Consider the following 17755-nt stretch of genomic DNA (forward strand, 5'->3'; position numbering starts at 1 on the left):
GAGTGCAGCCTTTGCTCAGTCTGGCTGCTTTTCCAAACACCGGATCCCATTTTTTTCCTGGCACAAACCATGAAGCTTTTGCTCTGTACAGTGACTTTGCTGCTCAGTGGGGTTCTTCACCGAGTCCCACTCAACACGAGAGAACAGCAAATATCCCCACCGTGTTGCAAGGAAAGACCAGCACCAACACATCCAGCTCAGGAGACGCCTGCCAGGATGGTTCCCAGTGCCAGTTAGTGTCATAAGGCATTTTATATCGGGTCCCTTCTCCGTCATGGTGTGTGACACACAGAAAACACCCTCCATCCCAACTTCTTTGATGTAGGGTTCATAGAGGTGTCTCTGGAACCATTTTTGAACATATTTGTGTTGGTGACAGCACATGTTTTGACATTTATAGGCTCAGATGAGCTTCTTTTGAACGGGCACAGGTTTTGAAGGGGCACGTGGAGACCCGCCGCATCCAGGGAACCCCCCCGTGACTTTGCTCTGGCAGCTGGGATTTGGAGATGGCTTCGGCACTGCCGGCCTCAGCAAGGAGGAGGGGAGGAGGAGGAGGAGGACATCCCGGCCGAGGCAGCGGGTCTGCGCCAACTTCAGGCACCCAGGGTCATGTTGCGCAGCAGCCACTGCTGGGAACGGCTGTCACCGCACTCCCTCATGGTGGGAACCATCTTGTCCTCCTCCGACGGCTCATCCAGACACTGGTTGCTGTTGACGTGCCTCAGGGTGAGCTTCTGCAATAGAGAAGTGTAAGAGCTGCAGCAAGAGAATTACTGCTGAAAACCAATAATTGCATTTTTGGCCTTATTTCAGGCTTATTCTAGTCACTACACAAGCCACAAAACAGGTACTCATCCCTGGCTATCGCTTGTACGGCTCTACAAGACCTCTACCACGCTACTTGCCACTCCACGGGGTGCCCAGCTCACCTTCTCATGCGTGGCCAGGCAACCCAGGGAGCGAACGCCTCTGCTGAACCCGGCAACAAATAAATGCGACAGAAAAGTACAAAATAAGTGCAAGGAAATATTATTTCAAAGCAACAGTATTTTGGATTAAGCAGCTTAGTCTCCAACAACCTGAACACACATGCATTTCTGACCAGGGGACTGTTAGTTCAGAAATAATTGCTACGGGAAATACATTTACTAAGTATTATATGAACAATGGCAACATGCAGATGAAAACTCTTCTGTTTCCAATACAGTTTTTCTTCTTTGGAACACCCGTCCCTTTCTATTTCTACCACATGACGCTGTATTTCCAAGGAACAAGAGAGTCAGAAAGGAAATAGAACTTATTGTGAAGAAATAAATCATCTTCTGTTTGAACACGTTCGTGTAGAGATCCAGGGAAGTTAAACACGAAGTTGTGTACTTAGATAAAACAAGACAGGTACATTTGCAGCTGAGCAGCAGCTACGGGGTGACATGGGCTCTGTTCTTCCATTGCTTCTGAAAATAGTCAAGCAACCTACACAGGTGGGTTAACGCTCCAGGTAAAGTGGTCAAACAAGGTCTGAGCCGTTGTATAGCAGCTCCACAGGGATTATAACCCTGCCCCAACAGGAACAACCAAGGGAACAGGCGATTGCAGGACTGAAATCTTGTTTGCAGAGCCTCCACTGGAGCAGAGACCAATTTTATGTCAAACACCATGCAGAGGAACAAACGGGGAAACAAGGACGGGCAGCAAAAATTCTGCTGTCTCCTGAAGGAGGGAGAAAGGATGGATCAACCCCACGATAGCAGAGCCCGACCCGAAGCCTTGGAGCAGCAGCACTGCAGAGGTCTCCTTCAAGAAACTGGCTACCAGAGCGGTGGAGGCTGCTCGCTCCCTCGCACCCACCTGCGAGTATAAATACTGCCATAATATAATATAAATGATACGACTGTAACAGAAGTTATGCAGATAAGGAGTCTTTTTTAGCAACTACTGTCTCTGGTGCAGTCTCACTGCTAATAAACACCATTTGTGTATCTTCATATGAAAAAAAAAAAAAAGACTATTGTCTGGTGTTTCAATTCAACTGCTGGGAACTGCTAACATTCTGCCAACAACTGATGCGGTTTTATTATCCAAACATATACCTGCTCTATTGCACTATATAATTTCACACTGCAGTTCATACCGGATTGCCATGTCACATAGTAACACTCCTAATTTGTATTATGAATATTCTTTCAACAGCTTGTCCCTAGAGATTCACTCCTCAGTTTAAAACAAACTATTATGCAATTCTCAAAGAAAAGCCTGCATATATTACAACAAATCACTGAGGGGCCATTTGATATGCATTCATGATGAATATAAGGCATTTTTTCCTCTAATTACAAGAGGAAAGAATTAGTAGTGCTAACAGAAGTAGCTTGTTTACTAAATAGCACTGCTCAAAGCATCACTGATTCTTCACTTATATTGTTTTAAGTGCAATTAAGCTGCTATCATTTTCTACTATAACCAGAAATGCAAACAAGTCTAAAAATGCTGCTGTTGCCTTCATCAGCTGTTCCCTTTTATTCAGTGTATAATTTCATGCTAGATTACCATATCATTGGGATTTTCAACCATCTCATAAATTTTTTCTTTCTGTGTTCTATCATTATTTATGCTATTACAAAAAAGGTCTCATTTGCTTGGAAAACAATTAATTACTAGGCAATATGATACTCATACAAGCCAGCCTAAAATTTGTGTTTTACTCCAATGTGAGAGCACACACATGGGTGCAGAGCTAGCTGTACAGACACGCAGATGCACAGGAGCAAGCTCTGTAGTTTCCCTGCTTACCAAATGTATGCAAATAATAGCCCTGACGAGTGAAGACTGAATACATTATGGCAAAATGACGGAGCACAGATCCTTTACTCCAGCACTGCTTTACTCTAGTGGACATTATAGATATCAGCAATATCAGCAGCTGTGGAAGTTCTCCGTTTTAAGAAGTGACTTTTGTGAATGAAAGACACCAGCAAAATGTTGTTCATAGCAGAAGAAGTCCTGAGAAAACGAAAAAAGCCATTTCTCAAAATCCTGCTGCTGGGGCTTTCCCCGTTGTTTGACTGGGAAGCAGATAAGGAATGAGAGCAACCCCAGGTGGTACCCCTGCACGTGCGCTGCCCCATCACCATCCGCTACATTACCCAGCAAAACTGTCTAGGAAAGAACGGCAGTTGGCACAATATTTTGATTCCTTCAGTGATTAGTGTTTCAAAAGCACCTGTTGCTGTTTTGAAATTATCTGTGACTAACATCTCTAGGACTGAATTACTTAAAATTGGAAATTTTCAAAATGAACATTTCTGAAAAATATTACGCAATGGGCATTATTTATGTGTCTCGGAATAGGGACCAAATCTTCAGCTATTGCAAACGGTAACGATCACATTGACATCAATAGATCACGGAGGTAGCTCAAGATAGTTGAATGAATCTAAAATTAGTTATAATTAATAATAACTAACACTAAACATATATAATGTTATATATCTACACAATCATCTGCAAAAACAAGAAAGGAATTCAGCTGAGTTTAATAAGAAGGAAACAGAGAAGCATTTTTGTGGGAACAGCTTAAATCATTACATGTTACATTTGCTTTTTAATACCAACCTCCAACCGTCTGTTAAAGGAAATAGTCAGTGGGGCTGTAAAAAATGTTTCTAAAGACTTCCAGCCTTGTGTAGTTTCTTAGCATCCACGTTTGCAAGGGGCTGCCATTGCAAGCCTCCACCGTGGGACCATGGGTGCCATCCTCTATCCTGCTTAGTGTCAGGCACGACTGGGTGATTATATGAAGAAATGTGTGGGTCTGCACGACAGAAAAATGGTGAAAGTAAACAAAATGAGCAAAGACAAAGACAAACAAAGGAAAAAGCAACAGACTGTTTGATTAGACACCCATAGCAGTGAACCAGATAAAGCTAAGAGCACTCTTACGGGAATTACTAATGGATAATTGTGCCTGTGAATACTCTGGTGTCAAATCGTAGGCAAATTGCGCTAGCTTACACACAGAGAACACACGCATAAATAGGCATATTCGTGAACTAGGCTTTATTTTCCCCCAAAACGTTGTCACTGCTCTGCTTTGAGGGACCGGTCCACTTGAGACCCATTCACTTTACATTTTGCAATTTAGACCTGAGTGTGCCTCTGAATCCTCCCCCCACATACACGCTGCCTTGTTGCCATCGTCATTTCCATCGCACAGCAAGATTTGGGCAGAGACAGTGTTTCTACTGCAGTAATATCCTGTACTAAACATCCTGAAGCTTACTCGAGCATTACTAAATTAAAAATATACTGAATTAAACATTTACATATAAGGAGATAGGAATTTTTTTTGCCAACTACGGTTTCAGCTCTTCCTTTACCCTGCCAGTATCAGGTAGACTGAGATGGAGGAGAGCTTTTATTTCCCTCAATTCTGCCCAAAGCTGCGGCAGCCAGCGGTCGGTACCCGGCCACGGCAGATGCCCGAGGCTGGTGCTGCTCGGGCAGGCTGGGGATGCTCCTCCTGCATCCCGGCCCCGGCTGCTGCCCTCTCGCCCTCTCCTGCTCTCTGGTTTTGGTTTGGTAAGGGAAAAAGTAACGTACGTATAAAGAGGTCACTAAAAATATCAAGAATAAATGTCCTTAAAATGTCACTTTGGGTAACCAGCGCGAACATCAGTGCTTGTTTGGGTTTCATTATGTCTTATTGTTTCGTGTTCACTTCTGTCTACTAGTCTTTTAAGGGAAAACAGAGGTGCATAAATAACTTACTTCGAAATGTAACAACCTCTCTATGTTGCATGTTTATATTATATTAAATGCTTAAATTTAGTAGATTCTTCACAGGGATATAAACAGTACTAAGCATTATTTTGGTAATCTGACCAGACTCTTTTCTCTGGTACATGAGACAGAAAGTTTAACATCAGCAACACTGCACTGACTTTAGAAAATCCACAGTAATGGAAGCAAGAGATCATTTGTCCCTTTCACTTATTTTATTAAACACTACTTTCTAAGAAGGTAATTAAAAAACCTGCAGTGTTTTCCCTACTCCTTTTTGAAGAACTAAGTCCTTTCAAATACATAGTAATAAGACTGCAATTTATAGGAATAGTCAGATTATTTGCCATAATCTCTTATGGTAGAAGTTAGTGATAAGACTGCAGTTTATAGGAATATTCAAACTATTAGCCATAATCTCTTTCTTATGGCAGAAGTTAGTTTGACTACACCAACTCCAGCTGGACCCGTAACTTTAAGAAGAGAAATAGTCACAAAGTCTGTAATTGTTTGAAGGATGCAGACCAGTAGATGTGACACGGATGATGCAATGTGTATTTACATCATCTGTGAACAGAAATGAAAAGGATTGCTGAAGTACGCACACGACACAAGCCAGCTGTTCACATGCTTCGTGTCCGTGCGCTCACGTGCTTCTCTGCCATCAACCTTAATGCCAAATGTTGGGGAATGAGTCTCTTCTCTATTGATGTTCCCTGCTTTTCCCTATCGACGTTCGCCATTCCCTAGCGCGCCCAGATGAAGCCGGCGGAGCAGGCAGGGGGATGCACGGGGGGGCTCGGGGCCGCAGACACCTCCCGCTCCGCGGGCACCAGCATCCTCCCGCGCACACCGACGTCAGCATCCGCCTCCATCAGATCACTTTCTGACGTGATATCCCTGGGTTATCAGAACGACACGTACATTCCGTATGAAACACTGGCAGCCTGATGCCGTATAGCGCCTACCTGAATAAATGAGTTTTGGCATGTTGGCGTAGCATCTACGGAAAGGCACTAGGTCACTTCGCTTTTACACAGCACTGCTAGAGAAGCGAGCAAGATGTGCTATTCTAGGGATTGGTACAGGGGTTGCGGTCGTTACCAAACTTACCTCAAAGCTATATTCCCATTTACCAACATACTGATGGAAGGGAGAAAAAAAAAAGGAAATTAGAGTCAAACTGTGACTCAAGGAACATTTTTCGTGAAGACCCTCGCCTCTCCCTGAATGCAAATTCAACAGCTTTGCACAGACTCCGTGTTTAGTGACAAATAACAGTAATTACGCAAGATCAAATCCTGACTTCATTATTCATGCATGAGGAAATGAAACTATTTTCTATCAGATGTGATATATTTACAGCATAATTTTTTTTCCTGAGTTCAGTCGTGTGTGTTACATGTCCTAAGATTTCATCACACTTTACATACTGAAATTTGCCTGGACGTCACAGGGAGACACAACAGGAGTCACCAGGTACAAACCTGGGCACGCTCTGCACGCCTTCCAACCTCAACCTGATGGACCTATTTGCAGCCAAACACCAGCTCTATGTAACTCCTGCACAAATCTCTCCACCAAGACCAGTGCCCCAGTACAGGGGAAAAAAACCAAACAGCTACTTAACAAAATTGGAAAAATGAGTTTCCTTAGACCAGCAAGCTCACACGCTGACAGAGCAGCCCTGGCTCCAGCCCAGAGTTTTTCTGCTGATCCACCGCCTCGTTTCCCACCCCTACTCCAAAGCAAATAGCATTTATGCATTGTAAATACGTTATAAAATACATGCTGATAGGAAGCCTTTGAAAGCTCGGAAATTCTAACTTGGCACGTCCCATTGATAGAGCTGATTGATAGAGCTGCCCTTGCAAGGTAATGGGCAGCTTGAGAAAGGGCCAGAAATCTTAATGTGCTGTTCAAGAAGTAGAGAAGAAAAGCATTAAAATTCAATAATGGAAGGCAATGGATTTAAAAAATTAAAAAAGGGAGGAAAAAAAGAAAAAATAATTTCCTGCCAAGATGTAAAAACATTCAGAAAAAAAATGTTTAAAAATGCTGTAAACCACTATTGCCTGAAGTGTTAAAAGCCATTTTGCATTAGAAATGGATAGAGCTGCACAGACTCGGGTACCCTTCCTGGAAACAGCTCGTTCCGGTGATCTGCAGGCTGAAGCTCATTGCTGCTGTTGCTCCTGGTGACAGCAGGTTTCTTTATTTAGTGTTCCCTTAAATCCAGACTAAACCATTAACATTTTGTGCATATAAGGGCTTTTTAGACTATATAAATATTAATATCAATATTTGGCTTCTTTTTTCTTCTACAGGTAATATCTAAAGTAATTTATCCCACTGGCTTAAGAAGAAGATGCAGCTCAGTGAAAACTGCCTTGGAGGAAACAGCAATGGAATAAAAGGTTTAGGCAACCCTGCGTGACCCGTGGGACCAGACCTGGCAGCCCCAGAGCTGCAGCCAGCACCTGTCATGCTTTAGTCAAACTGAAAAACAGAATTATGGAAAACCTGTTTGAACAACAAAAAAATCGCTTCTTGATGGCAAATTATTTTGTTTCAACATGGACTTGCATTTTATGTAGATATTAAAAGAGAATGCTTTATTCGATTCTTTTAACTTGGGGCTTTGCAAAAAAAAAAAAAAAAAAATTAAACTTGCTCTTTAAGCTTAATGTAAAATATTCTCCATATAGCAAATTAAATACCAAGCAAGGAAGAGGTTATTCACACAGTTACTTGAATAGCTTTTCTTCTTACACCAACTCTCTCAATCAGCAAATTATTAATTTATAGCTGCATCCGTCAACTCAGATTGGACATTGCCATCCTGCCACCACAGCCATGCCCATCCGTCCTGCCTACAGCTGTGAGCAACTCACCCAAAATCTTACGTTGGGATTTAATCAAAACTGCTCACAGCAGTAAAGCAGCACTTGTGCCAAGTAGCCCAGTCCTCCTCGTTTCCCTGTACGTTTTCTGATCCAGATGAGGTGTTCCCGTGTTTCTATTGTATTCTCCTATTGCTAAGCTGAAAGTTCATAAAACTCTTTTTTAAGGTTTTTTTGAGAAAGATGCAAGAATAATTTAACTCTCTGCCTATTCATCTAGTTACATGACATGACAATAATCCTTGCAAATACTGATTTAAATGTTTGCTTTCTTCAAGGTGAGAGCAATCATTTGGGAACTCTAGTGTTCCCTTCCACGCTATGTAATTTATCTACCTTTTTAAATTTTTAAAACCATGTCATAATCTTCAATGATGTTTTTCAGTGCCACAACCTGTGGCAATCTGCTAGCATTTAGTATCTCCTCAGCTACAACTGCTTTTGCTTAATAAAAAGTATTTAAACTCAGTTCTATGGTGTTTTGGGATTCTTTTTCAAAAGATGTACAAACCCTGACAAGTACTCGTTATTTATAATACCTGTAAAGACACCACCATCATTTTAACTCTACAAGACACAATGAAAAATACTCTGTTCCCATTCAATAACTTTGCTGACACACAGTGACCAACTGATTTATCTCAGTTATCAACTGATTTAGTTATCAGCTGATAATCCAACAGGTTCATCGCAATTTTAAACAATACAATTCACAGGGGCAGACTTTTTTTAAAGATACTAGATGCTTTGGAAAACCTTACTATACACCCACCTGTATGTCTGACTGACTCGTCCCTAAGAGCAGATCCTCTGAATGAGAAGAACAGAAATCTGGGTTTCTGACAGAATAGCAAAAATCACATTCCCAGCCACCCAGGAGCCCATGAATTCTGGTCCAACCAAGTGTATAACACTCCTTTGCTGTGCCTGTACCTCCCCCATGGGGCTTTTTGAGGGTGGCGGGAGGGATTTGTAATTTTCTTTGAGATTAATCCAAATAATTACTTTAGAACTTCTTCCCGCCTATGAAAACCAGGTCTCTTCCTACTGTACATGACTTTTCCAAAAGTAACAGTAGGCAGGCTGCACTTCTGACAGCATGCCGATGGGCGACCGTGACCGCTGCTGCAAACTCCTTGTACTTCAGAGTATTTTAATCCTACTTTATTCCCTCTAGGATCTCTTTCTCACCCTCTTTCAGTTCACGTCACCTATTGCACTAAAAAAACTTGGGGTGAATCCAGCAAGGGCCCAGCACTGAAGCTGGGGTCAATATCTCATTGCTCTCAGCTCTGCCAAGCGTAGCTCTCTTTTGACCCAAAATATGAATGCCAATTCTTGTCCTCTCCTTCAGCAAGTGATTTTCTGTTCTGACAAACCGACTGAAACCTTTTGATTGCTATTTTCCTCCAGTGTGTCATGTTAACTTGCATCTCAAGTGCAAGTAAAAATGTATTAATAATTCTAAGCCTTAAAAGCATTTCACACAAATTCAGACACTTTTGTTATGAGAAAATGAGAAAAGGGGCTTTTTGAATAGCCTGCTTCAAAGCAGTTAAATCTGATACTTTCACAAATAGGTATGAAAACATTGGAGATTTCTCTTTCTTATCACCACCACAAAACTTTCTCAGCTCCTTGTTTACTTTTGAAAAAAATATAAATGCTAGGAATATCTAAGAGAACTGTAATATTATTAAGGTATAAACTCTTGGAAAAGACTTTCTATGATTTTTATATATATTATATATTTAAATACCATAATTTAAACTAAACTAGAACATTACAGAAAATTTAATAAGAGTACGTAGATCAAAGAAAATTGTCTGAAAATCTCTATTGAGAAATTCCTTTTTATGATTATTTACATCTCTCATTGTACTTCCAGATGTGGATAAGGCACGGTTGGCCATTACCGAGTCTTAACTCCTAAATACCTTTAACAGGAGGAGGGGTGTGGTCTGTAACCACCGTACAGAAATCATCTCCACTCAATTTCTGAATAAGTAAAGAAATGTAAAACCGAGTGCAATTGCACTGGAAAAACAAATGAATGGGTGCAAGTGGTTCAGGCAACATGCTGCAACTAATTCTCTGGGAAAAAAAAAAAACAAAACACAAGCCCATTGTTTTTTCAGTAAAAAATGCTGTGTATTAGGTATGTATTTGCATACTGTATATAGGTATGTATTTGGAGGCTTCCTGCAATACCCAAGAGATCACCAAGCAGCAAAACTAAATCAAAGCTGCATGAGCATATTTGCCCCCCTGCAATGCTCAGGTACTACCACGGAGGGTCGATTAATACACTAATAAACATTTCATAAATACCAATACTGTCATCAAAGGGAAGTTTGCAAGCTGAAGTCTGAACGTTCACAGAGTAGAACCGTTAACAAAAATATTCTTGCCAATAAATAGAAAGGTACATAATGCAATGGGCTGTGTTTTATACATAGAACAGACAGCAAACCCGTTGTCTCGGAGATGCCGTATATAAAAAATGGTGTATTTCTTTTTTATGAGCTCCACCTAATGGTTGATTTTGGTTTTACACAGCTACTTGGAAATTTTCCATTGTGGATCTCTTATGCTAAACTTAAAAAACCAGCACGTTTCCATTGTTAAAAGTAAAGGAGAGCATATTTGCTTGAAAGAAATTTAGCTTTCCATGCAGAAAGGTGAAAGCAGCTATTTCTGTGAAATGTTGGAAATACTTTTTAAAAGACTATATGTCTTTTAAATACATCAGTATTTTTCTAGCTTCGCAGTATTTTTCTACCTTTGCAGTCATGGAAATATGCCAATACTCATTTGGCATTTTTAAACTGAGACTAGCAGAGCTGTGCAAGCGCAGACCATTGGGCAGCCAGTGTTAAAACTGTGCTCAATGGGGAAATGCATTTGCAGTAGCTTGTGCCCAAAATATTCAAAGGAAAACAACTGGCAGTATAATTTTTTTTTTATCAGGAAGAACTGTTCTCTACATTTCTGGTGGAGAAAGAGCATTTTGTGAGGAACCTTGCCTTGGGCCTTGTGCATGGCCATTATTTAAAACAATTTAAAACTGGTTAAAAATCAATTATCATCTGCTTGCAGGAAGGAAACGAAGGAGGACATAAGATCTTAAATCTCAGATCTTAATCGGAGGCATGAACATCCTCAAAAATACCTAAAGATTATCAAAATATACATGCATTTTGGGTAAGAAGAAAAAGAATCTTCTTCATTAAAGAGAAAATTGGTTCAAATTCAAATGTTAAACTAAAGAACGTATCAAAAGTTACCAAATAAATTACACCTCAATGGTAAGTATCGTTGTTTTTCTACTTGACAGTTCAGTACTATGCAATGGCAGATTTATGTTTTTTTCTTACCATAACATGCTAGAAAGATCCTATCTTGAATAAAACGCTAATACATTTGTATGACTTTCACCACGCAAAATTGCACATTCCCATTTCAAAGCAAAAGCTTAAAATGAATGTTCTAATTTTCATCTGCTGTTTACTGTCTCATTTAAAAAGAATTATTCGGCCATAAAATACTGAGATATTTACACATATTTTGTATTAACTTTGCAACCTCTTCATAAGCCACCAAATTTCTTCAAACTGTACTCCCTCTCAAAACCCAGAAAAAGCCACCTCCCATCCCACGGTAGCGCCAAACTAAACAGGTGACCGGTAGATGGAAAAGGATTAAACACAATTTAAGTACAGAGCCAATAATCCTTAAGAGCCAGCAGAAATAAACTGGAAAAACTAAAAAAGAAATAAATCTTGTTTTCTACTGCATTTATATAAAAAATGCAGAATACTTCTTTAAGTTTGTAAGAATGCAAGACAACGCCAGCTAGTAGAAATGAACTTTTCTAAACAGTAATCGACTCTTTCACCTCTCTAAAACCAAAATTTTGTGGAAACACCATTTAAACCCTGGCAACGAGCTGAATTACTTTGCACTCCTGAGCCCGCACCGTGGCAGGAGACGCCACCGGCACTCCCTCTCCCTGTGATACAGCCGTAGCCTATTTGGAATAAACTCCCGGCTCCGAGGCGGCAGCTGCCCGGCGAGCGCGGGTGCCGTCGCTGAGCCCTCTGGTACCTCGGCATCGTACTCCCAGAGCTGGTTCCCCCTCATGTGGTGGCACTTCAGCATGATGACGGGGCCGTTCAGCCTCGAGACGTCCAGGCACAAGTCGTCCGTGCGGATCTCTTTGTCAGCGGTGTAAGAAAACACCTGGAAACAGAAAACGATTGCAGTGACAAAGAGTTAGCAGAAGTCCTAACCGACCGCTGATTCGGAATATACATAATTTTCACTCCGGTGGAGCAGAACTACTTTCTTCTCCAAACATGGAGGTGGTGCCTTGGATTTCATGAGTGTGTCATGCAAGTTTCTCCGCTGGTGAATGTCTGTTGTAGGTAAGAGAAGGAATACCGTGTTTTGGAGCAGCAATTTTATGGGACCAAGCCCAGGAATCACCCAGGCATACGCTTAGTTTTACCTCCTGGGAATTCTACGCAAGCATGTAATTGTGATCAGTGTCTTCAGGAGAAATGTCACAGATCTTGTAATACAACAGATAAACCGAGCCCATCACTGGAAGAATCCAAACTTTCCTAAACTAAGTCTTCCTCCTAGTATTTACCTTAACTTTGGGTATCAAGGATTATCTATGTTAAAGATTCATACTCATGCATATTTCAGAAATATCGGGTCACTTAATTAAGTTAGGAAATAAATTAAGACATGAGAGAATACTCCCTCAACAAACTTCTATCAAACCAGTTATAAGTTTCGGAGGCATTGTTTAATTGAAAGCCTCCAGCGAGGAGCCCACTGTTCACAACCTCCATAACGTCACTGGCCCCAGCACAAAAGCTCCAGAAATGGCCTTAGGAAACAGCCTTGGGTCTGTATTACTTCATGCTTTCCCTGCAGAAAATCCTTTTCTTAGCAAAAAGTGAATTATTTCTGCCCTCCGGTCCCTTCTCAGCAGAAGGAGATCAGAGAGCAGAGCCTCAGCCTGTCCACCAGCATCCACCATCCCACTACAAACCAACAGCACCTGGTCTGCTGCTGGAGCCAGAGGGCTGCAGTACCAGCGCGGTAGAAACAGAAATAGGAGAAAGTTTGCAGTTAATAAAATAATGTCGCGACCACGACAAATGATAGAATTCTGATGTCCCATTCAGGTTTTGACGAGTATAAATCTGTATCTACACCTGCAACAGAGAAACAGTGCTGTCAAAAATATGCAAAATATTAATTTATGTGGCAATGCTTAAATTAACAGAGAAATATAATGCAAGCGCGGACAAATACGGCATGTGGACATAGGCCTCAACCACTTGGTGATTTCAGAGTTCCTATACAACCCATTCCTCTTGTGAAAGGACTACAGTATAATTAAAAGAGCCAGGACTGAGATCTGAACCACAAATAATGCAGTGCCCCAGGGGATGTCTATCCATTGAGACTTCCAGTGAAACGTTAAATCATACTCAAGGAAGAAGAATCGATCAAGCAGCAAATGAAAACTTTTTCAGTGAATTAAGCAGAGGGCGGGACATAGCACTTCACTTGGAAACACGACGCTTCGCAAGGAAATTCTCCCCATGTAACTCTTAAAACCTATATACTGCACAGAGCAGCCAAGGGAATAAAGGCAAGGATTTTGGAGATTCAGAGGAATCTTTCAGAGCAATCATGGAATACAAAACCAGCATGCCGAGGTGGCAGCGGAGCAGCCAGGTCCAAATCAAAGCCGTGAGGGACAGCAAGAGCTGCTAGGATCAGCAGTCTTTCCAGTTTCCAGATTTCTTATTCACCACTCGCCAGCCACTTGTCTGGGTGAAAATCTAGGATCCAAGGGTACGGCAAAGCACCAGCCGCCTTTTGCACTTATTCATCCAGTATAAATCACCAAGATAAAATCTGAGGGTCTCAAAGTGTTGCTTTCACTGAAAAACCACCTCAGCCACAGGCCAATACTCGGGCTTCTCTCCTGTGGCAAGAGAGACTCTTAAATATCAACCTGCCAGTGCTCTGCTGAGATAACCCTCTGAACCGCGTTGTCCTTTTGGAAGGAGGTGAAATGAGCCCATGTCACATCAAAAATGCCACTTTGTGTTCATATGGACATTTTCTGTTTCCCTTCCCCACTTTCCTGTGTGCAAAAGCAAGTCCCAAAGCCTTCAAAAACCCCGTATAACCTCAGCTAAGGTGCTGGCAACTCCATTTATGTACTAGCTCGCTCAGTTACATTCTGAAATATTTAGAAAAGGGAACTGATAGCTGAGGACTGACCGAGGAGGAGACACGGGTGTCATTTTGAAAAGCCGTTCTAACCGTGACGATCTCTGGCAAATCTCAGCAAGAACTCAGCATTCACAGGTACTCGAGTACGTTAAATGCATGGCAGTAGAAGCAATGTTTTCAAATTTTCAAATTCATAGAAGCTGTCACACATGCACTTCCCAAGTTTCAGTTTGTATCCTGAATCTGTGTGTTTTTTCCAGTTGTTTTATTTATAGAAAGGTGTCTGCCTACACCCTGACCCTGGTAGATACTGATGAAAGAGGTCTGCACTTGATCAGACTGATTACAGGTTTATTTTGTAGATGTACATCCTCTTGACTGGATAAGCTGATATTAGCACACCAGGCTAAGTTCATGGAAGTGCATAAGGTTACCAAAAAAAATATCAGGATCAGTTGTGAGGTTTCTTCAAAAGAGGTATAAGAGCAGTCTATGTTCTGGACTAAATTGAAATCTAAAGGTTTTAGAAACAAATTATGCAACTGTTTATGACCTTCTCATTTATACCAACACCTGAAAATTCTTCTCAAAATAAAACAATGTAATAACAAAACCAACCCTATTCAATCATTCATCCAGACCTCTGAAAACCCCCTTTCAGTACATTGTTTTGAAATTATTTTTGAATAATAAGCACAGAAGCCAAGAAAGAAGAAAATTTGGGTCAAAAAGACTGTTGGTGCTATAACTTTAAGCTGTGATATCTATAAATATATACCTATTTTCTGGGAGAGATATATAAATATATATCTATTTGTTGGGGGAGAGAAAGGTATCATGTACTTGAGGTATTGAAGACCTGGGCTAAAACAACCATTATTCAAACTGAGATATCACAATAAGGTTCAGCTACCAAGCTACCACAATTAATATCCAACAATAAAACCTTTGCGGGGGCTTTGGCTTTTCTTCTAAATACCTTCAACCAAAAATCTTACTTACTGGTAGAAAACTGGACTGGCTTGCTGACATGCTATATCTGGAATAAGAAATGGCCAAATAATCTAGTGATCTGAAAATCACTGATACCATTTGTAGCACAAAGTATCTCTTGCTCAATGGAGCAGTTTGGGTTCAAGAATCACTCATATGAATATATTGTACACGTATTTCATCTTTTACTACGCTCATTATTAAGAGATTTATCCATTACCATTTATTCTGAAGCAACTTTAAATCTCAACTTATTTGTGTTGGTTTTTTACATTAAACATATTTGCATCGAGCATTTCCTTCTAGCCTCAGACATGTTTTTAGCCTCAGAGAGATGTTGTCTTCTGTGTCTTATAGAAAGCAAATACTTATATTTTGAAATGTATTGCCATTTGCATATTTCTTTTTCCTCTCATCTCTGATAATTGCAATACACTGCTTCATTATATCTTTTGAAAGAATAAGTGATGTCTGAATGGACAACTACAGAAGACGGGTTTGAAAAACATGCCGTCTTAAGAAAGAAAAATGAATGCTAATTAAGACAATGTAAAATTATCAGGCTAGCATTTTGCTACCATCCATATTAATTATAGATATAATTATATTAATGTCATATAAAAATAGACAGCGAGGAACATGTTGCATTTTATAGCTAATTAAATAGTATATTTCATGCCACACATTGCAGCACAAGACAGGAAAGGACTTCCCGAGCAGCAGTCCGGTCTTCTGCTACCACAAGCACCCACGTTTTGGACAAGTACGCCGGGCTGGGGAGCACGGGCTGGCTTCCCAGGGCCTGGGGCAACTCGCCTGCTTCAAGGGTCAGGCTGGTGCAAAGGCTGAGGACCCGCACGGAGCAAGATCCCGGGAGCTGTGCCGGGGGCTCAGCAGCACATCCACAGACACGAGTCATTCCCTCTCGCTCGCAGACCCCCGAGCACCAATCTATTGCAACTCGTTACTGGGCTGCAGCTTCTTTACTAACACACAGGCTGCTGAGGCGTGAAAATAAAGTTCTTTTCCAGTTGTCCCTTGCTTTTTTCTGCAGCCATCCCCAAGGGCTGGTGGCACTCGCCATGGCCAGCCTTCCCCTGCGGCTATGCGGGAGCTTGCGGTCTGTCTGGAGAAGAGCGGTCCTGCTGGGCAGGAGAAGGGGATGCTCCATCACCAGGAAGAAAGCCTGGGCAAGAGCCACTCCCCGAGACCTGCGGGTGTTTGCCTGGCTGCTTAATCCCAATCAGTTTCCAGAAGAGGTTAAGCAAGTCCCTGATGCATTTGAAGTAGACACTAATAAAGTCTCCAGAATGACAAAATACAAAATATTCTCACAACTGATGCAGCACTTTTCTATACAGACACAGAGATACTGTCACTCTCGTCTGCTTTTTGTGGAGCTTATCAAAACAAAAAGGAACCAACTATTTTCCACCAACACCTTGTCCTTCATAGAACCCTAGAATGGTTTAGGTTGGAAGGGACCTTAAAGATCCTCTAGTTCCAGCCCCCCTGCCATGGGCAGGGACACCTTCCACTAGACCAGGTTGCTCAAAGCCCCATCCAACCTGGCCTTGAACACTGCCAGGGATGGGGCAGCCACAGCCTCTCCGGGCAACTTGTTCCAGTGCCTCACCACTCTCACAGTGAAGATTTTTTTCCTAATATCTAATCTAAATCTACCCTCTTTCAGTTTAAAAACCGTTACCCCTTGTCCTCTCACTACATGCCCTTGTAGAAAGTCCCTCTCCAGCTTTCCTGCAGGCCCCCTTTAGGTACTGGCAGGCTGCTATAGGGGCTCCCTGGAGCCTTCTCTTCTCCAGGCTGAACAACCCCAACTCTCTCAGCCTGTCTTCATGGGAGAGGTGCTCCAGCCCTCTGATCATCTTCATGGCCCTCCTCTGGACCTGCTCCAATATAATGCCTGCAGTCTTGATATAGACAGATTTATTGCCTATGTGCAGTAGCAGGTTTTTATAGGAGTTAATGTATTTCATATTTATTTTTTGTTAATAACCTTTATTAATACATTTCCATATAGCAAGTTTAGAGGCAGAAGTAAACCCTATAAAACCAAAGGTCCATTCAACTGATGCTTGGGACTGAGACATCGGCCAGACTGAACTGAGAGTGATGCCTCACATATCACTGACAATTTCATTACTTCTCTCATGTTAAAAGGAACTAACGAAATATTCCTCCTGATAAAAAGTCTGAGAATCTAATCAGTTTGTTCAGCACCAATAATGTGCCAAGCAATATCATTAACTGGAAATCAGTTGAGTGGTCAATACAAATCTGTAGCTATTTAAATATATATTTTATATTTTTATATATATATATACATGGGCTGCAATAGCCCATGGCCAGAATTTCCTTTCCTGTTATTCGTTTGATCTTTTGTTTGGAAAACAGTTAGCCAGGTTATTTTGTCAACTCATAAGAAGTCTAATAGGAGAATATTGTTCATAAACCTCTATTTTATACTTCATTATGTGGAACTAAATCTTGAGGATGCACCTGTGCAATCAAGGAAGAAGTCCACCATGCAATAAAGACAGTTATAAACTGGACATAACTAAGTACATAAAAATCTAATTTATTCTGATAACCACTTTAATTATCTATGGAACTCCCAAAGGTAAATTTTGAAGTCACCTTTCATAATTGATTTAAAATATTCTAATACAAGCTGCAAGGAAAGCACTTTTCCTCTCCCCCTGAAATTGTTTACACATTAAATGTTGAAAGTCACCTTAGGCAAAGCAGGTGAGATTCCCCCACCACCCAAAAAAGATCCAGGACTCTCA

At 41.2% G+C, this 17755-nt stretch overlaps 1 protein-coding gene across 2 annotated transcripts in view; it reads right to left on the reverse strand.

Moving 5' to 3' along the window:
- Positions 1-596: 596 nt before the first annotated feature.
- Positions 597-17755, reverse strand: part of GALNT13 (polypeptide N-acetylgalactosaminyltransferase 13) — a 135602-nt gene continuing 118443 nt past the window's right edge. For both annotated transcript variants that reach the window (XM_010563058.1, XM_010563057.1), the window contains 2 exons: positions 11793-11927; positions 597-737 (listed from right to left, as the gene is read on the reverse strand). In XM_010563058.1, coding sequence (XP_010561360.1) covers positions 597-737; positions 11793-11927 — 276 coding nt within the window. The remainder of the gene's footprint in view (positions 738-11792; positions 11928-17755) is intronic.

This window comes from Haliaeetus leucocephalus, unplaced genomic scaffold (assembly GCF_000737465.1).
Source record: "Haliaeetus leucocephalus isolate CR32 unplaced genomic scaffold, Haliaeetus_leucocephalus-4.0 Scaffold163, whole genome shotgun sequence".
NCBI classification, from domain to species: Eukaryota; Metazoa; Chordata; class Aves; order Accipitriformes; family Accipitridae; genus Haliaeetus; species Haliaeetus leucocephalus.